Raw genomic sequence first — 14,586 nt, 5'->3', positions numbered from 1 at the left:
TCTGACTTGTTACTCTCAACGATTGAAGTGTAACACCAATATTAGAATTATAATTGCATGTTACATGTGAAGCATTTGTAAGATCCTGGTGCCTGTGTTCTTACAACGTCTCTCTTCGGTTTCATTTATACTCCAGGTTGTGGTGAATGCCCTGTTAGGAGCAATTCCATCTATTATGAATGTGCTTCTTGTTTGCCTTATATTCTGGCTGATATTTAGTATCATGGGAGTAAATCTATTTGCTGGAAAGTTTTACTACTGTGTTAACACTACAACTGATGAGAGATTTGATATCAGCCAAATTAACAACTTTAGTCAGTGTGAGGAGCTCATACAAAACAACGAAACCGCCCGCTGGAAGAATGTGAAGGTCAACTTTGACAACGTAGGCCTTGGTTACCTTTCTCTGCTCCAAGTGGTAAGTCACCAGTCCTTAATATCTATTTATCTTTCTGTGTCTCTATTGTTTACCTACAACAGTAAAAAGATTTTTACTTATTTTTTTAATTTAGAAATTTTGTCTCAATTCTTGGTTTGAATTATGAAGTGTGAGATAAATCCATAACTCTACAGAAGAAGTAACACAAAGCCCAGATAATATACTGACTCTGAGAAAAAAATGTAATTCAAACATAATAGACCTTAGCTGCATTGAATCTGTATCAAGTAAACCTCTAATGCTCATGCACAAAAAAAATAACTTCTACACCAGATATTATTCATAATAGACAAAAGTTCTTAATGGATGTTGCCCCTCTATAGTCAGATATTAGAGTTGGCTTGCAATTCTTGTACATGAATAAAACATAGACTAGAAAGCAAGAGTCAGCTATTAGGATTTCACTCTGCTGGTTTTCATGATGAGTACTAAAGACATTTAGTCTTCAGCTCCTAAAAAATGCTTCTGACAAGCCATTTCCCAGGAACAGTGTGACCTAAACACCTGTGTTCTGTTTATAGGCTACATTTAAAGGATGGATGGATATCATGTACGCAGCTGTGGATTCTCGTAATGTAAGTATAGTCCCTTGACTCCATTTGTTTTGATTGTATGAGCTCCAAGATATGAGAATGTAATTTTAACTCTTTCAGAAATTACAGTAAAAATGAAAGAACAAAGAGTTACTATAATTTTTGTAGTTAAAGAAAATGGAAACCATGGGAAAAATACAAGAAATGAGGTAAGCAGAGGAGCAGTCCTAAAGTATTCCATTTTCTCTATGGTACACTTGAATCAAAATTCCCCAATCTTACAACACACCTGTTGCCATGAAATACCTTTTCCTCCTCTCATTATGCATTGAGCCATTCTTTATATCTGGAAATAGACACCATCACAGAGAGGTTTTTGGGGTTTTTTTTGTAATACTGATCTTATTTATAGTTAAGGCTTTCATTGTGCTCTGCAAGCTGCCTGACTGCTTTCTTTAGGGCTTATTTTTAATTAGACTTGTGCATTTTCTTACCCTTTGTCCTGCCCCTTGTTCCCTTGGTGCAAGTTTTCTTCCAGTTCTAAGTAGATAATTGAATAAACTATACTAGTAAAGCTCCATTTCTTTTTTTTTTTTTCTGTAAGCTGCACTCACAGCAGGAGGCCTGCCGTAGTACAGTGAAAGTGCATAGCTATAGCAAGAAAATATGCTTAGTCTAAACATGGCTTGGATGCCTCTTCCACAATGCTGTGCAGTTTCCTGAGTGCCTGTAGCAGTGAAATCTCCACAAGCAAATATTTTGTATTCACTGTTAAAACTAATGTGTAGTTTCTATGCCTTTTTTGCAGGTTTTGGATCAGCCCAAGTATGAAGATAACCTATACATGTATCTTTACTTTGTCATCTTTATCATCTTTGGATCATTTTTTACCTTGAACCTTTTTATTGGTGTCATCATAGACAATTTCAACCAGCAGAAAAAGAAGATAAGTACTTCATTATTATTCTGAAAAGAACATTAAAAAATTCTTATTTTTGGTCCACTGATGACAACTTTATTAATATTTTTATGATAAATTAGTTAAAGTGCCGCATAGTAAATACATTAAATTATTAAAGCTTATAATTTGGCTTGATGAGGGTTAGATGGACAAATGACAATCTATGATTCTCCATGGTTAGTGAAATACTCAATGTCATCTTTGTTAAGATGTGGATTTGAGACTGAAGCCTTAATTGACTCATAAAAAGGCTAACCACTGAAATAGCTAAATGTAGCTATAAAAAAATCTTTGCTATACTACCTTCATGTCACAAAGCTCAGCAGTATAGATTTCTGAACTTTGATAACAAACATTGTATTATCTTTATTCATACCCTCTTTAGTCTTTGTGTTTTGTCAGCACTGCCTGAAAAGGTATCAGTGTTCCAGCTGCTGAAGTCAACACTTTCTGTAGCTTAATACTTAATATAAAAATCATAAAAGAGGATTTTTATATCTGTCCTAAATTTTCCCACAGATGAGAGTGTGATTATTAGTATTATTTATAAGTAATCAATAAAGATACATGATTGTAACCAGTTTTTGTCTCTTGGGTTTACTTTGGAGGTCAAGACATTTTCATGACAGAAGAACAGAAGAAATACTACAATGCAATGAAAAAATTGGGTTCAAAGAAACCACAAAAGCCTATACCTCGACCAGCAGTAAGAATAAAAATATTTTCTGTTATTTTTACATCTATTTAAAAATTGGATTTTTTCTATTATGCCTTAGGCTGGAATAAGTCATAAGCAAAAAAATATTATATAAGAAAAGCCTTATTAATCTGAAATACCTTTTTTTTCTTTTTCTTGTGCTATAACAGAACAAATTCCAAGGCATGGTCTTCGATTTTGTAACCAAACAAGCATTTGATATCAGTATCATGATACTTATCTGCCTTAACATGGTCACAATGATGGTGGAAACAGATGATCAGAGTGAAGAAATGGAAAACATTTTATATTGGATTAACCTGGTGTTTATCGTACTTTTCACTGGAGAATTTGTCCTGAAATTGATTTCACTTCGTCATTACTACTTCACTATAGGCTGGAATATTTTTGATTTTGTGGTTGTGATTCTCTCCATAGTAGGTAAGAGCAACTCATTTTTATGAAATGTCTAATTCTGTGAACATGGATATATTTTTGCCATGTAAAATCTATTTATATTTTGGTTCAACTTTGTCACTAGAAAGTTTTATCCATAAGATAACTGAAAAGTATGGTAAGAATTTTTTAGCAAGAGATTTCATACACTCCTACTTTTTTACTGGTTGAAATTAGATCCATCTTCTGAAATCAGTAGAGATTCCTACACATGCATGAAAGGCAATTTTGATGTAAACTTACAGTGACAGTTCCAGGTGAAAGAGTTCCGTCATCCAAAATCCAAGAGTAAAATCTGTGTGGGACTATGATGAGGGTAGGATGCCTGCACCCCAGACAGCAGAGTAAAACCCTTTGCTTACTTCGGTTTTGTTTGATCCTGAGAGGCTTTGTTCCTGAGATAGAGTGAGCAGAGCTGAAGCAGATGTGGTAACAAATAATGACTACACTAACCTTTGCTTTATCTAGAGTAGCAAACTTGAAAGAGCTTGAGTAAAAATTATGGGTTTTTAAGTACTCCTTAATATGCAAAGCAGTTTTGCTATTTTTGTATCAAAAAAGTTATTTTTCTGCTTTGAGGCACATAATACAATGCTCAATTCTTTTATTCTTCTGTCAATCATAACAAACCTTTTTTATCAGTTTGTTTATGTTTGGAATTTCTGTGTCATTAGTAATAAACCTGTGTTCATGTAATTTTATGTGTGATTAAGAAGTCACAGTTCTCCTAAAATATACATATTTTTTTGAATAACCTAACTTGATTACATGGAATTTCAATACTAATGTGCATATGGTCTTTCTGCAGATTAACTGAGATTATTTTTGTTACAATTAAACAAAAGGGTATTCCTCTAATCTCAGCATTTGCTAATATACATACACTAGTTATCAGTTTGTCCTAAAAAAGTATACCAAACACAAAGGTTTTGTAAAAAAACTGAATGGCTGATTCCTAAAAATCTGTTTAAGTATCATACTCTTTTTAAAGTTCTACAATCCTTGTAGAGTATATCTTCAGCAGTGGTTTTAAAATGTAATAATACTCTTTACTGATATAACTTGTTTTTTCCCAGGTATGTTTTTGGCTGAGATGATTGAGAAGTACTTTGTGTCTCCCACACTATTCAGAGTCATCCGGCTTGCCAGGATCGGTCGAATCCTGCGCCTCATTAAAGGCGCTAAGGGAATCCGCACTCTGCTTTTTGCTTTGATGATGTCTCTTCCTGCTTTGTTCAACATTGGGCTGCTGCTCTTCCTGGTCATGTTCATCTATGCCATATTTGGCATGTCCAACTTTGCCTATGTCAAGAGGGAAGTTGGGATTGATGACATGTTCAACTTTGAAACGTTTGGCAACAGCATGATCTGCCTGTTCCAGATCACCACATCCGCTGGCTGGGATGGTTTGCTTGCCCCAATTCTCAACAGTGGGGAGCCAGACTGTGACCCCCATAAAGATCACCCGGGGAGCTCTGTGAAAGGTGACTGTGGCAACCCTTCTGTTGGGATTTTCTTCTTTGTCAGCTACATTATCATATCCTTTCTGGTAGTCGTGAACATGTACATTGCTGTGATTTTGGAGAACTTCAGTGTTGCTACTGAAGAAAGTGCTGAACCCTTGAGCGAGGATGACTTTGAGATGTTTTATGAAGTCTGGGAGAAGTTTGACCCCGATGCAACACAATTCATAGAGTTCAGTAAATTATCAGATTTTGCAGCTTCATTAGATCCACCTCTTCTCATAGCAAAGCCCAACAAAGTCCAGCTTATTGCAATGGATCTGCCCATGGTGAGTGGTGACAGAATTCACTGCCTTGACATCTTGTTTGCTTTCACAAAGCGTGTTTTGGGGGAAAGTGGGGAGATGGACGCCCTCAGAATACAGATGGAAGATCGGTTTATGGCAGCCAATCCTTCTAAAGTCTCCTATGAACCAATTACAACCACACTGAAACGAAAGCAGGAGGAGGTGTCTGCTGTCATCATTCAGCGTGCTTACAGACGTCATCTCCTGAGGCAAAAAGTCAAAAAAGTATCATGTATATTTAGTCAGGATAAAGGTAAAGAGGAAGATGATCTGCCCATGAAAGAAGATATGATTATGGATAAACTAAATGAGAACTCCACTCCAGAAAAAACAGATATGACCCCATCCACAACCTCCCCACCTTCTTATGACAGTGTAACAAAGCCAGACAAGGATAAATATGAAAAAGACAAGTCAGAAAAAGAAGATAAAGGTAAAGACAGCAGGGAAAGTAAAAAGTAACATAGAACGCTGTTTGTAATAAACTGTTTACAGCCTGAAAAAGTATGTATTTGTGTCAACAGGACTCCTGTAGGAGGTACATGCCAAACTGTCAGTTTTTACATATATAGATATATATATAATTATATATATATATATAAGGTCAGTGCCTATAGCAAGACAGTGACCCCTCGTCATCAAACTGCAACTCTGTAAAACAGGGTAACATCTTGACAGGAGGTTGTTGTTTTTAGTACCAGCTGACACTGCTGAAGAGATGATAAAATGGCCAACCAGACTGTAGGGACCAGTTAAAAAAATAAGGTGCAAACCTATGAATCTCTGTGTTTAACATGAAACACACAGTACAAAAATTGTATCCACTGTTAGCATTTCAACAGTCACATCTGCCATATTTTTACAAAAATCAGTGTTGGTGAACTTATCATTTTTTAATTCACAGGTTGTTTACTATTATATGTGACTATTTTTGTAAATGGGTTTTATGTTGGGGAAGGGGGTATGAGGACCAGGTGTTCTACTCTCGGATTCTCTATAATGTACAAACAGAAGTGATTTGCATGAAGGCATGCTGCACTTGTAGTTCATGCATGGGAAAACATGACGTCGCACAAAGCAGCAGTCTGACTACTTCCATGTTTCAGGGTGGCTCTGTATGTTGAGGTGCTTAATAACAGTATCCGTCTAGTATCTCATCCAGACAAATCTTAATGTGCCTGTAAAGTCCCATAGAGTCTACAACAAAAGAACAGATGTTTTATTTTTTCATAAGTCATTTAACAGTAGTTGAACAATCTCTGTATAAAAATTTTACCGAGGGACATAGAGTCCACTTCTAAGTATTCTTCTGCAGAAAACAGTTTACCTGACCTTGGGAAATTGAGCTTACCAAAAACCTGCAAAACACAAGGATTATGAAGTTGTTCTGCTTCACCCTGCAGTATCATTTAGCCATCTTCTGCTCTCAGCAAGGTTGACATTGTATGTGTTGATTAAAAAAGTACCCTCTATGTAAATAGTTACTTTATCCCGTGGTGCATGTTTGAGCAAACAAATAATGACATGTGCACAATATTTATTGCATCAAATATGTACCACAGTAAGTGTAATTTGCAATCTCTCAACAGCTAATATGAAGTATTCTGTACCATTATAGACAGTTTGGAAGCTATCACTGATGCATGTTTATCTTGCCTTTGCTGCTGTAATTTTACTCCTTCCACTGTTAAGAGTCTAATATGGGAAGCCATAGCTCAGTGGTTAAGTGAAATAAATTGTTCAATTGGTCATCATTCTTTCACGACATCAAGCAATAGTTTGCAGTTATTTAAGAGCTTCTTGCTTTGCATTCTAAAATTTTAAGTGACTACTGTACGGTGCATAGTCAGACTGTACAGGATATGTTGCAAACTGCTTAATCTGTTGAAAACTACATGGATAGAATTTTCTAAGAAAATATAAATACTGTAAAAAATACCATTTTATTTTATTTTTCAGCATTTTGTACATAAAATAAGAAATGAGAATTATCTTCAGGTCGATGTTACTGTCACTTTTATTACTTTCTATCCATAGCACTTTTTAATTCAAGAACTTCACAAAATAAGAAACAAAGGAAAGAATGGGGTAGCTTTAGGTTTCTGCTTTTTTATTAGTACTGTATTTTTGCACACATTTTAATGTGAAATAAGTTTCAAACTGAGTCCAAAATGCACTTGCTTCCAAATAGATATAACTTGTAATTGAAATGTGGTGGGGAGGATTTGTTTAAGATTCTAGCACTGCCTGCATCAGAAGTTTCAAGGTAGTATTTTTATTCATGAAATCTTTACCAGTGTTTGTTTACATAGACTATTCTTATTCTTGTTGATTCATGCTGCACTAGAACTGTTCTAAATATAATATGGGATCCACAATGTTTTTTTTTTCCACAGGAATTAAATAGCAAACTTGTATAATTGATCACATCAGGACATTTTGTGTTTCTTACACAAGCAAAAATTCGATGTTGACTCCTCCTTTTACAAAAATATTGACTTGTGTGTCAGTGAACTGCATGCAGGAAAATGCTATTACCATAAAGAACAGTAAACCACATTACAGTTGAGCCAAAAGAATAAAGACTTCATTTTTTATTGTATTTAATGGTTTTGTCTGCATTTTTTATTTTCCCACTAAAAACTATTGGAAATCAAGAGGTGCTATGAAAGTAAAATATAAATATATATAAAATGTTAGAAATAGATTTGTGAAAAGTAAAAGAAAAAAAATGAAGCTGTATGCTTTCTGAAAGATCTTAAACATAATTTGAACTTACACTCTTGAGGTTATTAATTCTATTCAGGATCCCAGGATAACATCTAAGAGCTCATGATGCTTCAATCCCTTTTTCTTATTAGGTGTTCTGAGACAACTGAAAAAACAGATATTAAAGAAAGTCTCTAGCTACCAAGGCTGCAATGTATATATCATTTCAATTATATTTTTACATTTGAAGTGAAGAATAATCTTTGTATTAAAAAGAAAAAAATATTTATCTCATTACTTTCTAAGTATAATTTATTATTTTATGGTAAGACATGAGAGCCAAATTTTTAGGTAGCAATCATATTTGAGTGCTATTTCTAAAAAGAACTTTTCTCTGTCTTAAATTTAAAGTAATGCCATGAAGGTTACACTGAACAAATTAAAAGCACAAACTCTAATAATCATCATCGATGTGCAGATATGCACTCTACATCAGATCCTCTGAAGAGCACTGGGAAAACCAGATGTACCCAGGAATCTGTGTGATGTGGAACTCTGAGCTTCGGGTGTGCACCCCAGGAGAAACACAAATGGAGCAGTCGGATGGTGCATGCCTTTCGTCCCTTCTCTCCACAATTTTCAACCACTGATGGTTTGTTGAGGTTATTCACCCTAGAAATGGATATTGCTTAGGCTGCAGTGTTCCAGTTAAATTTTTCGCATCAGCTGTAAAAAACAATTGTCAGGGCAGGGTGTAAGATAGGAAGAGATGAGAGAACCCAAAATCCAAAATATCCAAAATCCAAAATGTATAATTAAAGGACAAGTTTCACGTTGGTTTGGTTGTTTTCTGGAGAGGCAAAGGTCTTGAAAAAATAGCAGGTACATAAATAAAAAATTTTTCTGACTTAGACTGAAAATAATCAGTATGCGTCTGAGAGGGGTTTGAGCTTACCAGAAGACAAGAACAAAGAAATTATTAAATGCCTCAAACAACAAGCAGAACAACAAGCAGCTGTGGTTGTGCTTGGGTACCCTTCCCTTTGTTGTTTGTTTTGTAAACAGATCTGCAGCAGTACTGGAAACACCTGCGACAGACCCATGGGACAGGGGCGATGCCCGCGCGTGTCCCGCAGCATCCCGCTCGGAGCTGCCCCGGCCCCGCCCGGCTCGGCGGCGCCCGGGGCCGAGCAGCGCCCCGGGGAGGGCGGAGCGGGAGCCGCTGGGGTCACCCCGCCCCGGAGCCGGGGCAGCGCCGCTGGCCGCGCTCTCTGCCGGCGATGGAGGGCGGGGGCCCGGCGTCCCTGGCGGCGGCGGCTGCCGGAGCGGGCGCGGGCCCGGCTGGCGAGCCCGGGAGGCGCCCGGCAGCGCGGGGAGCCCGGCGGCTCAGGTGAGGGCCCGCAGGCGCAGTGCGCGGCTGCCAGCGCTCAGGCGGCGGCGCGCTCGCGCCCGCTGCCAGCGCAGGAGCTGGGAGATCCGGGTGAGGAGAGAGGAGGGCAAACGCCGCTGGCGTCTGCGCTTGGGAGTCACCCAGAGACAGCGGCTGTCCCCAGAGCGGAGGCGATCTGGATCCGCGCCCGTAAGACCGCCTGTCTCTGCTGGCGTTTGGCACACCTGAGGTGGAAAGGGATGCGAGGTGAGGTGAGGTGGCCTGCGGCACCCTGTTCGGGCTCCGGGGGTTCTGGCCGTCCCTCGGCGCTGCCGCTGGCCCAGCACGTCCATTCCCAGCCGCGGCCCTCGGTCCGGAGCCCCTCGGTGTGTGTGTGTGTGTGTGTGTGGGTCTGCCCCGCCGTGCCCCGCTGGGCCGGGGGTGCCGGGCCGGGCCTGGCCTCGCTGCACGGAGCGCACGGACCGGGCTGCGCTGGCCCCCGTGTCCCCGGCAGCGGAATAAATGGGAAACGTCTCAGGGAATTTCTGTGTAGTCTGTGGTTTTGGATAGATCTGTGGTGCTGCAAGACTGTGCTAGTCCTGTGTGAGAAACTGTGTTGTATATCCACTCAACACAGCAAACTCGGGACCGATTATATACCTCCAGTTCAGTCTTTGTCTAAAACACCTTCTGGTTTCAGTAGACAGGAAAACAAACAGTTGTGAGAGTAGAGGTGAATAATGAACAGCTTGCTTCAGGCTGCAAAACATGCTCAGTTTCCCATGTTCGTTCACACTTAATGGGTAACTATACCCACGATATATTGCAGTGTTCTGAACGAGGATGTTTTACTGGGGGAAGATTGCTAACGAAAGTCTGCCACAAAAGATCTCGCATCCACATTAGTCACCCTTACTTTATCAGTGGGCAAATTGGAGAATGGATTTTTGCATAGTGTCAGTAGAAAAAACAAAGGTCTAAGGGATTTGTAAATTTCAGTATATTTACCCTGAAAAGTGGCAACGTAAATAAACACCCAGGGACAAAGGTGGAGTGACATACCTTAGAGTGATTCCCGAACAACTTATGTGCTTTTTAGTCTTGTCAGAGCAAAGCAGGCTAAAGTAATCTCTAAAAGAGGCTTAAAAATTGACTACAAGGAAAGATCTTCCCTTTTTGTATGCCTGTTCTTATCTGTGGGTATTGTTTCAAGATGTTATTTTCATGTTTATTGTTTGAAGAGTAGTTCAGGTTATCTCAGCAACATCCCTCACTAGTCACTAAAAAGTCACCATAATTTGTTTTAGAGAATGCAGTTAAGTGCAGCAAAATGAGAAAATGTGGATAGTTTGTGACTAAGCATGCTTTATTTTAAAGCGTTCTTATACATCATAAAGCTTTTTAGGTCTACTTAGCTTTTACTATGAAATAAATAGAGCTTTCTGCAATACGTGGTAGAATTTTGGTTGAACCTTGGGAAATCTGTTTATATTTTGAGTTAGGTAGTATATATGGAATCTAAAGCACTTGAATGTAGACTGATTTCTTCACTCTGTGGGGACCCTTACTTGTGTAACAGTCCAAAAAGTGTTTGCAGCATGCGCTGTTACCTTGCTATGAGTTTATCTTTGTGATAGGTCTTGTGTCTAGTGTTTAAGTTTTTGTCTTTGTGAGGTTGTTTTAATGACAATTTAAAATTATTTCCTGCCTCTGTGATTGCATTGCAATGGCTGTGGAGGGAATGAGCAATAAGCAACTGCAGGAGGTTGTAATGTGTGTTAGAGCACACATTCACTATTGCAAATTGTTATATTTTGGAAACAAATGGCCTTGTAGAGACGCTACAGATCGGCAGACAGCCTTGTTTGGCACTTGTCGCACTGGTAGCACAGCTTGCTTTAACCACAGACAGATGTTACTGCATGGGTGTACTACATCAGGCTGTTTGTTCAAAGTGAAGGGGGGTGAATGGGGCTGAGCTGGGGGTTGGTTTACTTTCTAAAGGGGAATCTCCTACAGGTGGTTGATGGTGACTGATGGTTTTGGTTTAACCCCAGCTGGCAACTAAATGCTGCACAGCTGTTCACTCACTCCAGCAGCAGGATGGGGGAGACAATCAGAAGGGTAAAAGTGAGGAAACTTGTGGGTTGAGGTAAAGGCAGTTCAGTGGGTAAAGGAAAAGCTGTGCACACAAACAAAGCCAAACAAGGCATCCATCCAGCAGCTCCCATGGGTGCTCAGCCACCTCCAGGACAGCCAGGGCTGCACCACACATAACGGGACTTGGGGAACAAACACTGTCAGTCCAAACATCTCCCCTTCCCCTTCTTCCCCCAGGTTTGTATGCTGAGCATGGCACCCTATGGTGTGGGATATCCCTGTGGTCAGCTGGGGGCAGCTGTCCTGGCTGGGTCCCCTCCCAGCTCCTTGTGCACCCCATTCTCCTCCCTGGTGCGGCTGTGTGAGGTGCTGGGAAGGCTTTGACTGTGTGTGAGCACTGCTCAGCAATGACAAAATTATCCTGGAATTACCAGCACTGTGTCCAGCACAAATCCAAAACACAGCACCATACCAGCTGCTATGAAGACATTTAACTCTCTCCAAGCCACACCCAGCACACTAAATTAGAGAAATGTTGAGCCAAAGAATAAGAAGGTTTGAGTGCTGTGAAGGCCCCAAGCAACTCACTTGATGAGCCTTTGGAAAGGTTTTACAGTTGTTCATCTACTCTTAAGTTAGACCCACATTAGAAATACTGACAGGGTATTCTCAAGAGATCAAAACAGCAAAAAGAACTTTATTGGCAACTTTAGAAAATCAAAGAAACTTTGAAAAGGGTTTAATTCAGCATTTAATCAACATAAAACACTTCTCAAAGCATTAACTTGGCCCGTTCAATTTAGCAACCACTAAGCGAATTCTGTTTTAAGTTCTCAAAAATTCCAAGAAGAAGGAATTAGAAGAAGAAAGAAAGGCAGAAAAGATCCAGAAAAAGACACATATCAGTACCAACTCCTGGATTCCAGTGGTACTGAGATAAAAATTCCAAGAGGAAGTAGGGTCAAGACATCTGATTGCTTTGTGTTTGGCCTTAAATACCCCTTGGCCTTCCTGGGCCCTTCCCCCAGGTGGGACTTGTGGTCATTTGGCCACTTAGGAGCTGGGTTAGGGGCCCCAGAGGGGGGGTGCGGAGCATTGCTTCCCCTGTGCTGGGAACTGGCAGCCACAGCAGGGCTGGGGTACAGCAGCTCTAGGGTGGGGGGTGTGGAGCAGGGCACCAGGGCAAGGCCTGGCCTGCCCCTGCCCCCTCACAGCTGCACTCCAGAGTGTCTCTGGACATCACTCTTTTCACCTCTCACAGATATCTCTGGCAGTGAAGACATCTCCCTAAGCTGTGTATGAATCTGATAAAAATAGAACATTTGTGTTACTGGAAAAAGGACTCATCAAATATATGCAATGTTAAGTGAAAGACTGATACATGCATGTAAAATGATCCAGAAGATTTAGTATTTTTATTTTTTGCTGTTTCTAGTATGCATCATTGTACTGTATTAGTCTCTTACCCCACAACACATTTAAGGAAGCATATATTTTTGCTAATTCTAAAAACTTGTCAAATGAATAATGCCACACTATTCTGAAAGTAAAATTTTATCTTCTAAAGGTTTTCTCACTGAACTGGTTCACTTTGTTGTAGATTGCTTGACTTCTACAGTCCAGTTTAAGTACTTTTGCAGACCTTAATGAAGATGCAGGTATCACTGCTGTCCCTCTCCTTCATCCTGTTTGCTTTATGGCTTTGACAGGTAAAAAAGTGAAGCCTGTTGCATTTCCTATTTCCCAGGCAGCTGCCCTCTCCATTGGGAATGCCTTCCATTACTGTCAATAGCCTCAGTTAATTGCCCAAGCATTTGGCAAGACCTGCACAGTTCTGTGCCAGGGTGTGCAGGCTAGGTCAAAAAGGAGAGTGGGTATGGCCAAAATGGAGATAGCTACTCTTATCTGCCAGCCAGGGAGGGGGGTGAAGTGAAGGTAATCCAAACTAATTGGTTTCAGTGATAATACATTCTGTATAATGTGCTGTCTGATAAGCAAGTGTTGTTAGAACAGATAAAAAAGAATGTATTTCCTAATTAATGGTTCTGCAAAGCAATCTGGAGCCATAAGGCAGTCTGCAGATAAGACTTGTACCTAGTTCCCTAGGATTCTTTTTAAATTAGTCATAATGTGATACTTAAGTAGTTACAATGTTAAAAGGTATTCTAAACATATCCGAGACTACTTTGACATATAAAAGCAGTTTTGCAGGTAACTGTTTTGCAAAACTGTTTTCTTCAGGGTTCTCCCCAACTTCATTGATGTGTCACAAATCAGCATATGTGACCTAAAGGTCACATCATTTCAGTGCAGTACTTATCATGTGGTGTTCTCAGGACATTTTTATCGTACACATATTTGACAGGAAAATAAGTCTAGTGTCTCGATAAGATTATAATGGGGTACTGAAAGGGTTATGTTTGAAAGTATGAGTTCCATGTTATTACATGGATCCTTTGATCAGCCTGTTGGGTTTTTTTATTCACACTTCTGCAAACTGTTTGTGTTCTAGTGGGAACTGCATGACTCTGGGTTTGACACTGCTTTTTCACTTTGCTTTGAAGTGCCAACAGCCTTCTCAAAAGGCATGATGTTCTATTTTAGTAATCAAGCACTGATTTTTCTTACCCGGTGAGAACAGATACAAAGGGCAAATTGCATGTATACCCTTGAAATATTGTTTTATATAATTTCATTAGAAGTCTTCCTTTATATGGTTTCTTATGCAGTATTTTTTTGTTTTCTTTAGTCTTTTGTCTCTTCTGTTTTTCTGAGATCTGTTTGTCTCTCTACATAAATTACAGTAATATAAATCACTAATGTACACTTTGTACCAAATATATCTGCAAAGGACACATATGGAAGTAGGCATTTTTGCACTGGATGTAGTAGGTATGAAATACAAATTTGCTCATATTGTATAAACAATATCTATATTTTAGTGAAAATTTGCAAGATATTCGTGGAAGGAGGATTTGGAAGAAAGATTTGAGGCAGCATTTTGTTTTCAGCATTTTTTATACAAAACCCTGAACTGTTGGTCATTTCACAGTAGACTTGTTTCTGTTATAGGCTTGCTATGTCACAACTGGCTTCTTTTGCAGTTCCCATGGCAACAAGGATTTTTGAACTGCCAAGCAGGATGCTGCTTTGAGGGAGTATAAATATTCTTTATTACAAAAGAAATTTTGATCATTGAAAGCTGATCAGGCACTCTGCTGTTCCCCCTCAGGTTCCTCCCCAGTCATCTGTGTTTTGCCCATATGTTTATGCCTAAATGTGAATTCTTATTTGAGAAGAATACAGTTACTGTTCTAATTTTTGACATGGTATAAGAAATTATGAAAAAAATTTCAAGCCTTACTGTGGTGATAGCATAGAAAAACATATTGTCTTCCAGATACAGTCCCAACAAGCAGGAAAGCACTCTATATACCTAGAAATTTGTATGTTTATATATTTGTGAACCTTGTATATGCTTATAAAAACTATTGAGAGTTTAGTTGCTCAGA

General features: G+C 39.3%; 2 protein-coding genes across 7 annotated transcripts in view; both read left to right on the top strand.

Annotated features, from left to right (window-relative positions):
* SCN2A (sodium voltage-gated channel alpha subunit 2) overlaps positions 1-7,498 on the top strand; it is a 73,407-nt gene extending 65,909 nt beyond the window's left edge. For 4 of the 5 annotated variants that reach the window (XM_030952058.1, XM_030952055.1, XM_030952060.1 and 1 more), the window contains exons 22-27: positions 137-418; positions 961-1,014; positions 1,781-1,918; positions 2,535-2,639; positions 2,801-3,071; positions 4,163-7,498. In XM_030952058.1, the coding sequence (XP_030807918.1) occupies positions 137-418; positions 961-1,014; positions 1,781-1,918; positions 2,535-2,639; positions 2,801-3,071; positions 4,163-5,358 (2,046 nt within the window). In that variant the 3' untranslated portion in view covers positions 5,359-7,498. The remainder of the gene's footprint in view (positions 1-136; positions 419-960; positions 1,015-1,780; positions 1,919-2,534; positions 2,640-2,800; positions 3,072-4,162) is intronic. The other variant, XM_030952056.1, reaches the window with a different exon arrangement.
* Positions 7,499-9,099: 1,601 nt separating this feature from the next.
* CSRNP3 (cysteine and serine rich nuclear protein 3) overlaps positions 9,100-14,586 on the top strand; it is a 96,307-nt gene continuing 90,820 nt past the window's right edge. Inside the window, exon 1 of one of the 2 annotated variants that reach the window (XM_030952932.1) lies at positions 9,100-9,241. Coding sequence is in view for 1 of the 2 variants with exons in the window: in XM_030952931.1 (XP_030808791.1) it covers positions 9,235-9,246 (12 nt within the window). In the remaining variant the exon portion in view is untranslated. Of the gene's footprint in view, positions 9,247-14,586 lie in introns of both variants that reach the window. The other variant, XM_030952931.1, reaches the window with a different exon arrangement.

This window comes from Camarhynchus parvulus, chromosome 7, assembly GCF_901933205.1.
Source record: "Camarhynchus parvulus chromosome 7, STF_HiC, whole genome shotgun sequence".
Classification (NCBI taxonomy): Eukaryota; Metazoa; Chordata; class Aves; order Passeriformes; family Thraupidae; genus Camarhynchus; species Camarhynchus parvulus.
The sequence above is the reverse complement of the archived record's forward strand: the minus strand, read 5'-3'. Positions and strand labels throughout refer to the sequence as shown.